Source organism: Megachile rotundata, chromosome 2, assembly GCF_050947335.1.
Source record: "Megachile rotundata isolate GNS110a chromosome 2, iyMegRotu1, whole genome shotgun sequence".
Lineage (NCBI taxonomy): Eukaryota > Metazoa > Arthropoda > Insecta > Hymenoptera > Megachilidae > Megachile > Megachile rotundata.
The window spans coordinates 17,623,826-17,638,379 of record NC_134984.1 but is presented as its reverse complement, the minus strand read 5'-3'; the positions used below and the strand labels follow the sequence as shown (position 1 = coordinate 17,638,379).

Here is a 14,554-nt window from a genome sequence, read left to right as displayed (position 1 = left end):
CTATTATGCATTTTTCTTATAATCTTTGTATTTTTATGTATTTGCTAATGTCCTCAATCTTGCAAAAAGATTATTCTACATCTAAGATATATTAATGCAATGTATGTATATTAAACAAAATTTGATACATCAAACAAGTGGTACAATTGATGACTCTTCCTTTTTTGCGATAAGAGAAAATTAACCAATTATTGCAATGAAAATGACCATGTCATTAATTAAACGTACGAGCACTTATAATACCAATGATCAAACTAAATTGTAAATGAATCAATACATTCAGCTAAATTCTATTAAACTAAATACCCTATTAAATTAAATGCACCGGTTTATTAATTGTATCAATTTATTGAACTAAATATACCAATTTGTTAAACTAAATGAATTTATTAAACTGTGTCAAAATGAAGCTCCAAATATTTTAATAAATATCACTCTTCAAGATATATATCATTTCTGCAAGACTTAATAAAAATTGCATAGAAAATAAAATAAAAATAAATAAAAATTTAACCAATTGAAATGAAAGCTTCAAGCCGTTTACCAATTCGTTCACCCTCGAGTTTTAAACGTTTCCCCATGGAAATAATTACAACCCCTTTCCCGGTAACTTCATAATATTTGCGGCGAGCGTTTTAATAACAAAATCGAATCCCTTCCTCAGTATCTTACGAATGCGTACGTTGAGATACACGTACCGTGTATTTTGATACGCTTGTTTGCATTGAGCTGCTGCTCAATGGAATTCTCAATTTAACCCGCACGGAAACAGCTATGTGCAGTCATGAACACCCCGTTATCGCATTCCTCAAACGATGAACCCACCGTCCCTTCGTGGTACACTGAACTTGCCGGTGGATGTTCCAAGAAATCTACTCAACGTTCCTTTTTAATATGGCTAGAGGGAAGGAGAATTCTAACGTGCAATTATTTCGGGATTCTGTTAATAGAAGTTTAATTTAAAAATTTTTTAAATGCAAAGTAGTTTTTTAATTTGGAAAAGACTAGGTAGTTTGAGAATTTACGACTTGTTAATTGAAAATGAATTCATTTGAAAATTTGTTAATGTGGAAATATGTTTTGATTGAATGATTGAAGATTTGTAAATTTAAATTTTAAAAGACCCTTAAGGTTGAACATTTGTAACTTTTCAATTCATGTGACTGAAATATGAAATTTCTCAATTCCTATATTTGAAAATTTTTTATTTCTCAAATCCTATAAGTTGAAATTTAGATTTTGTGAACCCTTATGGTTGAGAAGTGGAACTTTCTAAATTCCTATACCTAAAATTTGAAATTTGTAAACCCTTAAATTTGAAAATTTTTAATTTGCCAATTCCTATATCTGCAACTTGACATTTGTAAACCCCTAAATTTGGGAACTTGAAATTTCTCAACCCCTAAATTTCGAAATTTGAAATTTCTCAAAGCCTAAATTTGAAAGCTTGAAATTTCTCAACCCCTAAATTTCTCAAAGCCTAAATTTTAAAGTTTGAAATTTCTCAAAGCCTAAATTTGAAAGCTTGAAATTTCTCAACCCCTAAATTTCTCAAAGCCTAAATTTTAAAGTTTGAAATTTCTCAACCCCTAAATTTCTCAACCCTTAAATTCGAAAACTTGAAATTTCTCAACCCCTAAATTTCTCAACCCTTAAATTCGAAAACTTGAAATTTCTCAACCCTTAAATTCGAAAACTTGAAATTTCTCAACCCCTAAATTTGGAAACTTAAAATTTCTCAACCCCTATACCTAAAATTAGAAATTTGCAAACCCCTAAATTTGAAAATTCCAAATCTACCAATTCCTATATCTACAATTTGAAATTTCTCAACCCCTAAACCTAAAATTCAGAACTTACAAATCCCCAAATCTAAAAATCTAACATTACCAAATGCTAAAATCTGAGACCTTAAAACGTCTAAACTTCAATACACAAAAGTTTAAGAGTTTGAAGCAGGACATCGATAGTATATATTCGAGTGACGATTAAATTCTGACAATAGCGAAGCCCGTGTTAATCAAAACGCTGCTCCTCTGGCTTGTCAGCCGATCAAAGCTCACGTCTCCGTACAAAGGCAACAAGGAAGCCTTCTAAATACGAGTACACGTAGTGGTTGAAAGGCAGTCCGTGAAAGAGATACCGATAAAAACTTCTCCGGACGCCGTAGACGGAACACTCTCGGTCGTAGATAAGCCGCATTCTAATTAAATGCCGCCCGAAGGCTTCCACCGATTCCTTTTCCACTTCTTTTCGCTCTTTGAGCGGTTGTTTTTGCATGAAATGATGGCAGACCATGTGTCGAATATTAAAAGGATACTATACAAACATTCATATCAAAGCTAACCGACCTTACAAGTATGTAAACTTTTTTATGAGAATGTTAATTAAAAATCGTATCTCATTTATTCTGCAACAATTTTTATACGTTTTTATACAATTTTTATATATTTTTGAGATCGTTTATTATATGAAAATAATTTTATTATTAATTATACTGATTTGTTATACTGACTTGTTGATATAACAGGAGCTCAAAATTTATTTGAAAGAAAATATATTGAATTTGATCAAAAAATTGTAACATTTTGTGCAAGATTTTTAATGCAATGAAATTTGCTTAATGAAATTTGATGAAAAGAAGATATGTCGTAGAATAACATTCAGTGTAATATTTTTGGTGCAATTAATAAAAATTTGATGAGAAAAGTTTATGTTGAATGATATCATTTTTTAGGATATTATCTATATGCATGCAGGATAGACATTCGTTGAAACGGTGCTTCAAAAGCCGATTTTAAGCGGAAGCCTTGTGGTCAAATTGTTGGTTTCTGGCTACCTCGGTGAACCACGTGCTAACTGTTCACACGGAACTCACTTCCGTTCGCCCTTTCATGCCATGGCTTCCCCAATTTTGCGTAAATATTGCTCTGACCAACAAATTCATGATGTATCTTCACACATGTTATGTACACTACAAGCTGATCCTTTTACGTGAGACAGTAAACATCTCTTTTACATAATTTTACATAAGAGCAACTCTGCAATGCATCGGAGTAAACATTTTCAAGTCTATAAAATGCAGTTATGTAACACGGTATTGAAATTTTTTGTCACATTTGTATTTTTACATTCGTGTGACTTCATCTCTCAAAGTTCATTTCTGTGAATGTGTTTTAAGTTGCTACTAAATTTGTTACATCCACAAGAACTTCATATCTGCCAGGTCAAAAGTCAATCACACAACAGAACTTGTTTAAAAGTTTAACCCACGTGGTTTACCTGTGAGTTCACTCGGAAATATTGCCTTTTATATACTCTAGAACAGTTGGTATTGAAGTTGTTACATGAACAAGAACTTCAACTCTGCCAGGTCAAAATTCAATCATACTTCAAAGAATGTACCAACTTTTAACCTATGTGGTCTACATGCAAGTGCACTCGAAAATATTCTCTTTCATATCTTTTAAAACAGTTAGCGCTGACGTTGTTACATCCACAAGAATTTTAAATCTCTCTAATAAAAATTCAATCACAACTAAAAGAATTTGTTAAAAAGTTTAACCCGTGTGGTTTAGGTGGAAGTACAGTCGAAAATATTGCCTTTTACTTGCTTTAAAATAGTTGGTACTAAACTTGTTATATCTGCAAGAACTTCAAATCTCTCTAATAAAAATTCAATCACACCTAAAAGAATTTGTTAAAAAGTTTAACCCGTGTGGTTTAGGTGGAAGTACAGTCGAAAATATTGTGTTTTATATGCTTTAAAATAATTGATACTGAAGTTGTTACATCCACAAGAATTTTAAATCTCTCTAATAATTATTCAATCACACTTAAAAGAATTTGTTAAAAAATTTAACCCATGTGGTTTACCTGCAAGTTCGCTCGAAAATATTGCCTTTTATATGCTTTAAAATAGTTGCTACTAAACTTGTTACATCCTCGAGAGTTTCAAATCTGTCTAATTAAATTGAGGTGAAGGGTGAATGAATCGTAGTCCGATTAACAATAACGAGAACTTTATTGATCGTAATGCGCGTGGTGTTCGATGATCGAAAAGTGACTGTTCGAGTCGAAGTCGGTAATTCGAATGACCTTTTTCGTTGCCTCTTGAGCCTACCCCCGCAAGCACGGGGAAAAACTCAAGAGGAGAAATCCCGTAAACACACGACAACGGAACATCATCTGGTCGGCGAAAGTTTTATTGTCTCCGGTACCTGGACATTTCCCAGGCCCCGAAACATCGACTTTGTAGCGGCGAAAAAATCAACGCTGCACGCTACAAAATATTGAATCACACTCAAAAAAATTTATAAAAATTTTTAACCCATGTGGTTTCCAACTTCAGTCAAAAAAATCTGAAGCAGCCAAAGTTAAACTTCAGAAGTAGCTAAAAGAGATGTTCCCGAAATCCGTATTCAGAGTAATAAATATTCAAATCCGTTGAAAGCAGAACGTTTGCGGAATTGGAAGCGTATAACATTCAAAATCGTGTAAATGTCCGATTTTCCGAGAAAAGCGCTTTACGCCCTCATCAAACGGAAGTTCCCGTCGAACGCGTACGAGAAATTCATGCAGCCGTTTACACACACGATGCGCTACCTTGCCAGGCCGATCTAATGAAATTTCGCACAGGACCATTTGCTTAATTGCTATTAATAACAGAACACCTTTCTCTGATCGACGAAGCGTACATAGTCGGATAATCCGACGTCGTGTATGCTCGTGCGCCAAGTTTCTGGCCAGACGACCATTTTGCACCCCTTTATTAGCGAGTGTAATTTCGGTTTACGAAACGGCCGCACCGAGATGCCTGAGCCCCTTCGACCACTTCATTACACAGTTGCGATATATATCGAGCTACTTAATCGCGAGAGTTTGTCGACAAGATTACAACGAAACGATCCCCTGGCGACTTAATCGGGAAACTTTCCGGACATCGAACGGGGGTGGTCCACCCTATAACGTCCTTTCCTGTCGATACGACGAATCGACTTCCAAGATTCCTTTATCCCTCCAAAGGGACTATCGATGCTCTTTGATGCTCTTTCGACTTCATGAATGCGTTTGCATACCACTAACTGCCTTGGACTTCACTGGGGGGATGGTCGCTTTATTTGTTTAAGGATTATAGCACTCGTTTAATTCATCAAATTCCGAATTCCTCAAATTTCAAATTCCTCGAATTACAAATTCGTCAAATTCCAAATTTCTCAAATTCCAAATTTCTCAAATTCCAAACTCCTCAAATTCCAAACACCTCAAATTCCAAATTTCTCAAATTCCAAACTCCTCAAATTCCAATCTCCCCAAATTCCAAATTTCTCAAATTCCAAACTCTTCAAATTTCAAATTCTTCAAATTCCAAACTCCTCAAATTCCAAACACCTCAAATTCCAAATTTCTCAAATTCAAAACTCCTCAAATTCCAATCTCCCCAAATTCCAAATTCTTCAAATTCCAAATTTCTCAAATTCCAAACTCTTCAAATTTCAAATTCTTCAAATTCCAAACTCCTCAAATTCCAAACACCTCAAATTCCAAATTTCTCAAATTCAAAACTCCTCAAATTCCAAACTCCTCAAATTCCAAATTCTTTAAATTCCAAACTCCTCAAATTCCAAACTCTTCAAATTCCAAACTCCTCAAATTCCAAACTCCTCAAATTCCAAACTCCTCAAATTCCAAACTCCTCAAATTCCAATCTCCTCAAATTCCAAACTCCTCAAATTCCAAACTCCTTAAATTCCAAATTTCTCAAATTCCAAAATCCTCAAATTCCCTAAATAGTAAAATCTAAAAATTCCAATTCCATCAAGCCAATAAAGAACGTGATTGACATAATTCGGCGAGGAACGTCTAGTTGATTTTTCGAAGAAAGTTTGTCAATTACGGTTTCAATTAGCTGCTTGTTTTCAACCAGTGTATACCAGGGTAGCGTGATTACTTGATTACGGGAAGACAGTTTGTCGATATTTCAGCGATTAGACCTGTTAAACTTAACTCCAACTACTCTGCACTTGTCCGTTATCATTACAGAGTCGATTAACTTGTTGCAGGAAATTGCCGCCGCTATAAATATCAATTACAATTTTTATCGAAACCGTCGACGACGTCACTTTACGTGCATTAACACCGCATCATTTTCTCTGTCAATTTATATCATCAAACTCTATTATTATTTCATCGAAAATAACTTCGCCCAGCATTAAAGCAGATAATGTTCATTAAAGAATCATTTCCATAAAGTCCGTAATAAAACACTCGTAAGAGGGTATCGTAAAACAGTTTGCTAACAGACAGATCTCTTTTTTTTCAGTAAAAAATTCCATGAAGTACGCGAGACCGTTCAATTATTTTCGATAGCCTCTGCCGTTGCACGTTTCGTTACATCGAAAAAAAAAAAACGGAAAAAAATATTGAACCGTATTTTATTTCACCGTTCTGTGCCCCAATTTGTTTCTCCTATTCTAGGACTGTTGAAATCGAATATATTGGAACGAAATATACGCGGTTCTCGAACAGTCGCGTTTCGATACTGTTACAAGAGGGTGAAAATGCTTATCTGATGTACCTACTAAATTCCAAATAATTTCTCTTCATTGTAACAGCCATCTCGATGTTTATTTTTTGCTATTAATGGAATTGTTTATCGAACAAAACTCGTACAGTAGTGAATCGTATTAATATCGATATTCGATGAACGTAGTTATATGTACAAATTAAATGGAAACAAGTCCTCTAGTTTATCGAAGAGACAATATTACAATTTTTTTGTCGATTTAATATTTGTTTGAATTTGACTTTTTGGTTAGGTTAGGTAGACTAGTTAGGTTAGGTAGTTACGTTAGCTAGTCTAGTTAGATTAGGTACTTAGGTTAGTTAGGCTAGTTGGGTTAGGTACTTAGGTTAGTTAGGCTAGTTAGGTTAGGTAGTTAGATTACGTAGTCAGCTTAGAGTTACGTTAGGGTTAGGTGGTTAGGTCGGGTAATTACGTTGGCTAGTCTAGTTAGGTTAGGTACTTAGGTTAGTTAGGCTAGTTAGGTTAGGTAGTTAGATTACGTAGTCAGCTTAGAGTTATGTTAAGGTTAGGTGGTTAGATCAATTAGTTAATGTTAGGTGATTAGGTAGGGTATTTAGGTTAGGTTGTTAGGTCAGGTAGTTACGTTAGTTAGTTAGGTCAGATAGTTAAGTTAGGGGTTAGGTCAGGTGGTTAGGTCAGGTAGTTAGTTTAGATGGTTAGGTCAGGTGGTTAGGTCAGGTGGTTAGGCCAGATAGTTACGTTAGTTAGTTAGGTCAGATAGTTAAGTTAGGGGTTAGGTCAGGTGGTTAGGCCAGGTGGGTAGGTCAGAGAGTTAGGTCAGATAGGTAAATCAGGTAGTTGGGTTAGGTGGTTTTGTCAGGTGGTTAGGTCAGTCAGTTAGGTCAGATAATTAGATCAGGTAGTTGGGTTAGGTAGTTAGGTTATATTGGTATCACGTAGCAATTATTATTGAGCTTGAAAGTTGTAGTAACAGTTAATGAAATTTTAGAAGCTATTCAAAACAGATACGTGAAATACAATATTGCAAAGTAATGATACTAGAGTCGGCAATCGAAACAACGAGTTTTCACGCTGGCGAATATCTATAATAGAAATCACGCGAATTTATGAGTAATATACACCGCCATAGCCGAATTCATCGATATTCAATTCAAAACGTGCCATTGAAGTCGGTAACAGAGGTAACACGTACTCGTTTCACCATACGGGGCAGGGGTGCTGAATTTCCAATCACGAGTTCAATTTTGGATTTCAACGTTCTCGCGTTTCTTCGATCTCGTATTTCACCCGGGGTATCCCGTGGCCTCTCGAACTTTTGCGATAACCGAACGAAAGCTGTCCGTCCGTCCAGATCAAAAACCAACAATCGCGCAAAATCCTCGTGTAAGTCGGCCGACGTGAAACTTCCGACTGGAAGTTTGTCAAGTAGCTACATCGGGAAATTTCGTAAGCCCTACGTTTCTCGTTTTTCACCCTTACCCGGCCAATTCGATATCGGAATTTGATCAAATCCTCTCTGCATCCCTCACGGGTTCGGGTCGGGAGCCACCCTCTGTTTCCTCGAACCCTCCCAGATCGAATTCTTCCAGCTCGAGTGACATGTCGCCGAGTTTACCCGTTTCCAACCCCCGACCCGAGCGAGGTATACATCGGGTGGTGCGTAAGTAACGGAACGACACCCTGTGCGCGAGGGGGTGGACGACGCTTCCATATACAGCTGGATAAGGGTAATGGCAGGGTTTCTAGGAGAACGGAGTATACGTAGGCATCGGGGAATAGAAAAGGGGGTGGTGGTTCCATTGAATGGCCCCTCGGGTGGCTGTGCCAACAAACCCTAACTAACGTAAATAAGATGTCCTAGAAGGGTGGCTCTCTGCATCTATCCTCTCCTTTGTTTCTCTGTCCTTTGCCCCTCTTCTTTTATCCGACCATACTTTATTTCTCGTCACCCTATTTCTTTTCCTCTTGATCTCCTGCGACCGTCTTCTCACCCCCCGCTGCACTGATGAAGCCCCGGCTCAATTACCGGGGATTTCTTCGCGGAAATTCGCCGACTCGAATGTTTCTTGCGATTCCTCGTCACGCGTCGAAAACGTCGAATCCGCGAATCCGAGGGTTGTATAGCCTTTTGTACAGAGGGGTGGTCAACGGGCCGCGATGAATCGACCGAATTTGTAAAACGATTATAGAATATGTTCGAGTGGATGCTACAACCCCATGGATTTGCGGTGTTCTTTTAGCTACCTCACCAAATGAGTTTCGTATAATATAATGATCGAGGGTGAGAAGGCAGCTTTCTGCTCTGCGCGGAGCTTTCGATGCTGGGGCGTAATTAGGTGACGGGTTTTAGGGATCATGAATTACGGTTCTCGAGGGTTTCGTGCGGAGTTTCTAAGATGATGACGGTTGAAAATTATTGTTTTTAGAAAATTATAGGGGGTAGTTTTTGTGATGTATATTCTGAGAGGCTGGAGAGTTTTGATGAATAAGTAGTCGCGAATTTTTGTCACCAACCTAATTGCATGCTTTCTTGACAATAAAACAACGACACCATTCTTCTTCGGACACAATAAGGGGTTAACGATAATTGATAGCGCTTAAAGCGGCTAGCTCATCAGACGTCAGAATTCCAACCGGAAATTTCGTTGAGTTACAAGATAATGGCCATTCTGATGGTCCTCTGTAAGCGAGAGACGATCATTTACCATGTACATCTCATTTATACAGGCTGCTTCATACATGTGGGTCAGGATGTAACTCATGGAAGACATACAAAAATCTTTCACGAAAATTAAATGTTCTATGAAATCATGCATGCTTTTTTTTTTAAATAACTCTCTTTATGAAACATTTCTTATAATTATTAAAATTTAATATTCTGAAGTGGGATTTTAGGTGAAAAACATGAAACGGTATAGGTAAATAGTAGCAAGTACTTCACAGTTAATTTTGTTAACATATTTAATACTTCTTTATAATCAAACTTCATTTCTTTACGAAGAATCTTGTACATTATCTTGTAAATTATCTATGAAGACCCTTTGTAACCTATTATACAGTCACACTTAAATTTCTTTCTTCCTAAAAAAAAGTGAACCTTGAAATCTTCACAGCACTTACATTCTAAGTGCTACAATTTAATTTTATTCTATGAGATTATGTTTTTAAAGCAGTAGATACATCATCCAGACTACATGAAACGCGCTGTATAATTGGATGTCGGTTCAGCGAAGGTTATTAGTCATCCTCGGGGCATAGTCATCCGGATGACTGTAGGAAAATCTGTAATTCACCCCTGTCATACGTTCTTCCTCTGCCCTTTGACTAAACGATCCGGAAATGATGAATTCGCAAAGCTTATCGCAACTACGTCGCCCGTTGTTTCACGAACGAGCCGAAATAAGCTGTCCCAGGCCGAGATATTTCTTGGGGTCGTAATCTTTGTTAGAGGTACTGCTCTTAGTCGATTGCTAAACTTCTTATCGCGAAACGAACAGACCATGGGACCGAAAATTGGACTTTCCGTTTGAATCATCTTCTGCTCAGCACGCAGACGTCCTTCGAATTACGTACCGTCTGTTTCACTCGTTAACTTCCTATCAAGAGACGTACACTCTGATAGAGTTGTCTATCTGATAGTCCCTTGGGATGGACATATATTGCAAATTCGGACGGGTACGGAGATAATTGTTTATCGAGGAACCAGAAATTGTGGTAGGTTAGTTTATCTTGTAGGTCATTGTTTTATTTGTAGGCTCTTAATTTTTTTTATTTACAATTTCATTATTATTTATACTTTTGTTATTTTTGCTCCGAAGCCTGAAGATCAAAAAATCCTAAAATTCCAATTTTCCAAAAGAAAATTTTTAAATTTGCACAAAAATCCCAGTGACTCATACGTGGCGCTTTCTAAACGTCCTCGCAAAAGCCACAAACCGGAAGTCGACCTCTCCCTTAATTTCGTCCACGGTCATCGTCGCTCGAGCGAATTAATTGTCGCATCGCAATTTCGCTGACACCGTGTCCCACGACGGTAAACTCACTTTGGTAAACCGAGAACAGCCTTTTTTTCCTGGTCATTTGACACAGTTTCAATTTTAGCAACACAGTGGATTACGTCAACGGTGCACGCCAACTAACCGGACGTGTTCGCGTTTTTTCGGGTGCGATCATAAGTTGACTTTACACGAATAAATAGCAGTGGTTTGCAAACACCTGTAAGAAACAACTAATAACAAAGGTACACAATAAACAGTAGGGTGTAATCGCACCCCTAATAATATAAATCCCGATAACAAACGCAAACAGTGATCCCACATGTAACACCAATATTCGCAAACGTAATCCCACGTTCACAGAACCTCTGCGAATAAAATTCCTGGCAAGTTGTAAATTTTGGAAGGACGTAATAGTCGTCGGCAAACATTTGCAATGGCAGTGTAAAGAGAAGGCTAGCAACGGGCACACGGCTGTAGGAACGTTTCCTAGTTAGTCCAATTCCGTACTTTCGCTCGTCACGATTAATTAGCTTAATTCTGGCTTCCTGTTGTGCGTACCGACGGGGCACCCTACGCCGGTTGCGTGTCACGCCGACATAACCGGCTGCATTCCGTCCTCATAGTTGACGCACGTATGTTGTCGTCGTCGTAGTCGTAAAAGCAGTCCTGGCATCTGCCATGTCTCGAGGATGAGCGCCGCAGAGACGTCGATCTGCATTTCCGTGCTGTGCGTTTACGTGTTCCGGGGCACACCGCCGCCTCGAGACACTGATCCTGCGGGTAAGAAGCTTACAACCTCCCTATCGATATACACCCATCACGATGATACGATAACAATGCATTGTTGATTGCGTTTCGCGCAAACGATACGGGATCAGGCTGAAATCGATTAATTAACACGGCCTGGCGAATCGGTTTCACCTGATAAGCTCATAGGCTTTTGGTAGAAATTTAGTCTTGGAACAACTGATTCTTTTGTTGTTCTTGGGGGAAGTATGTTTTATTACTGATCAATGTTGGTCTGGTTAACTGTTTACCAATAGTCACAGATTGCAATGTTGCAGTATTCCTAAGTCTCCTTCGATTGAGCCTTATAATTTGTCTATAGACTTGGATCAACAGTTTCAAATATCTCTTGATGAAATACCTAGTTGCACATACCTCTGAATCCCAAACTATCTACCTCTGAACATCTCTATGTACCTATGTATCTCTGTAATGCCCTTCGCTCTGAATACTCTCTGGTTGTAATATCACTATAGCGTCCCTACATTAACACCTTAAATTTGGGTATTCTCGAGAACCTCCCTAATTCCAAACCCTCCTAGAACTCCTACAAACCATTCTCCATATCCTGATATTCCCACTACTGATCCTAATACTCCCAAACCTATCTTCAAGAGATAGAGGAGTGCTATCTATCCAATAAATACTTTTCTCTAACAATCCTACAAGAAATTTGCAATAAATCCTGATGTCCCATAAAATAGTTAAACAGCGTTAAAAGAGTCGATGTCCTGCGTCCATAAAAATACGCAAACATGCAAGGACACGTTATTACAGAATTAAGTGCAATTACCGGCGTCCGTTCCGTGCAAGGAAAGCCCGTGTCTGTTCTAGACGCGTTAACGATCTGTTTTCATTGTAACGACCAGTCACGTCTCGATTTTGCTTGCAGCTTACGCGAAGCAGGCTTCCTTGGAGATCCTGCCGAGCGGGGATACACAGACGAAGCCAGTCGGGTCCAGCATCATCCTGACATGCAAATCGAACGTCGACGACATCAAGCTCATCAAGGATATGCAATGGCTCGATCCACAGAATCGTACGATCGAGTCCCTCAAGTGAGTAGATCCGTTTGATGTGAACTACGTAGATCGTTAACCAGGATCCTCTTGCTACCTTCGTCTCTTGCTGTTAGTATATTCTCGTTGCAACTGGGTTCTGACCAAAGGTCCACAACTTCTGATTTGGCTATTTAAACTGAATATTGATTGGAGGATCGATTGGGTGGAGGGTTTTTGAACTTCGACGGAGTTTCTGATGATTTACTTTTGGTGATTGATTTTGAGGTCATTTTTGGTAATTTAGTTTTTGAGAGATGATTAATTTTTGGGAACTTTTGGTAACTGGTAATTTGTAATGAGAGCTGATTAATTTTTGGGTAGCAATTTTAATCTTATGAATATACTCATTGGTATCTCAAGATCACTAAATATTTAAATTCGTAAATTCATATTGTATATTGTAGTTAAACTTGTATATTGAGTTTCTAAATTTTTTAACTTTTAGATGTGTCAATTTATAAATTATTAAATTATTGATGATGTCAAAAATGTATAAATTTGTACATTTAAAAATTTGACATTTCTAAACAAATAAATAGAAACTCGTTTAAATTTTAACATATCTAAATTTCAATATCTCTCACGTCACAAATCGAAAGACAAATCTATAAACTCGTAACCTAAAAATTTCAAAAGTACCTACCTTTTTCTACAATTAAAATTTGTGTATAATTCAACGTCTCCAAATTGAATAAAACTTTGCACCACTTTAATCCCCGTTATATTAAAAAAAAGGGAGGAAATTGATTTTAACGTCGTGTCGCTGCGAATATGGAGAGCTGTAAACACTCGCGAAAGCAACGAGGATCCGTTGATTTATTAAATTTCACTGATTCGTCGAAACATGCAGCGTTATAATTCAAACGACGATGTTAAGAGCGAGAAGCAGGGTGGAAAAAAAAAGAAATTCGCGACAGTGCAAATAACGTTTGTCAGACCAAACGAGAATATACGAGCAAGGGACGCGTACGCTATTGAGCTTCTTTTGACAATAAAAGAGCCACTTTTAGCGGATAATTGAAACGAGAGATGTGTAACTCGGTATTGATTTACAAATTCAAATTAAGAACTTGTTATACAACTGTTTTATTACAAATTCTTCTCACGAAGATTCGTTTTCAATTTTATATTTTCTTTGAATGGAAAGCAATTTCAATTTATTATATATATTGGTGTATTTAATTAATTTATATCTGTGCTGGAAATGTAATTGTCGTTCATAGTCATAGTTCATAATTCAAAAAAATTTATAAAGAAATTTGAGAATTTTTTATTGCCTTCCAATGTTTAAGTGCAGTCTTTAAATTTACAAGGAAGTGCATTTCAAGCTTAAAAAACAGAAAGTCCTTTTTTCATTTTGCACTCCAATTGAAAGTTCAACTACTCGATACTGGAATTTAATTATTCAAAATAGAGTAGAAAATGAAAAAGTGTACTCTTGACTTTTTAAATGAACCTGAAATTCATTTTTGGAGCTGCCCCATAAAAAATTGCAAGTTTCATGCCCTCACCCCCTGCGAATTCACACACACCTCGAATAAAATTGAACAATAAAAAATTCTCAAATTTTACAAATTAAACTGGACATCAAATTGAATAAAGAATCTCGAGTTACACATGTAGAAATTTTTTTTTCCACAAAATTTTTTGTATAACACCCGAGCTAGGACCACGAACCAACACCCACGCAACAGCACTAATATAACGAACTTCTGTCACTTGTTTTGCACACAGACTGGCCGTTTGGCCGCTCGAAAGGCGAGTATACAAAACTGAATTCAAGACTATTTCATTAACACGCACCCAAAGTAGTGTCGTAACCGAACCTCCATTTTCTCATTGTTTTGCGATCGTATCCCCAACATTTTCACTGTTGGACTTTCTTGGAGCCCCGAACTGTTATCCAACTTAGAAGACGCTGTCTTTCTTGGCTGCCCCATCTCTTAGAGCACCACTCACCCCGCGGCTGATTTACGTCTACAACAACCCCCTGCACACTGGAGCTCTTAATTGCTGCAGGTCCGCCCGATTGTTCTGCTAGCTAAGCGTTGCTCATTAAGCTGTTCGAGAAAGTTTTCCGCCTTCCGTGGCCAAACTGACTTCCTGTTCTATTTGAACAACGCCGCTGGCTCTCCCTATGTATACCTTGCTGCCGAGGCAAG

The 14,554-nt window shown here is 37.6% G+C and overlaps 1 protein-coding gene across 5 annotated transcripts in view; it reads left to right on the top strand.

Moving 5' to 3' along the window:
- Positions 1 to 14,554, top strand: part of Fas2 (neural cell adhesion molecule fasciclin 2) — a 152,413-nt gene that overhangs the window by 104,930 nt on the left and 32,929 nt on the right. Inside the window, exons 1-3 of one of the 5 annotated variants that reach the window (XM_076528901.1) lie at positions 11,184 to 11,325; positions 12,224 to 12,389; positions 14,127 to 14,150. In XM_076528901.1, coding sequence (XP_076385016.1) covers positions 11,235 to 11,325; positions 12,224 to 12,389; positions 14,127 to 14,150 — 281 coding nt within the window. In that variant the 5' untranslated portion in view covers positions 11,184 to 11,234. Of the gene's footprint in view, positions 1 to 11,183; positions 11,326 to 12,223; positions 12,390 to 14,126; positions 14,151 to 14,554 lie in introns of those variants that run through there. The other 4 variants (XM_076528904.1, XM_076528903.1, XM_076528902.1 and 1 more) reach the window with 4 other exon arrangements.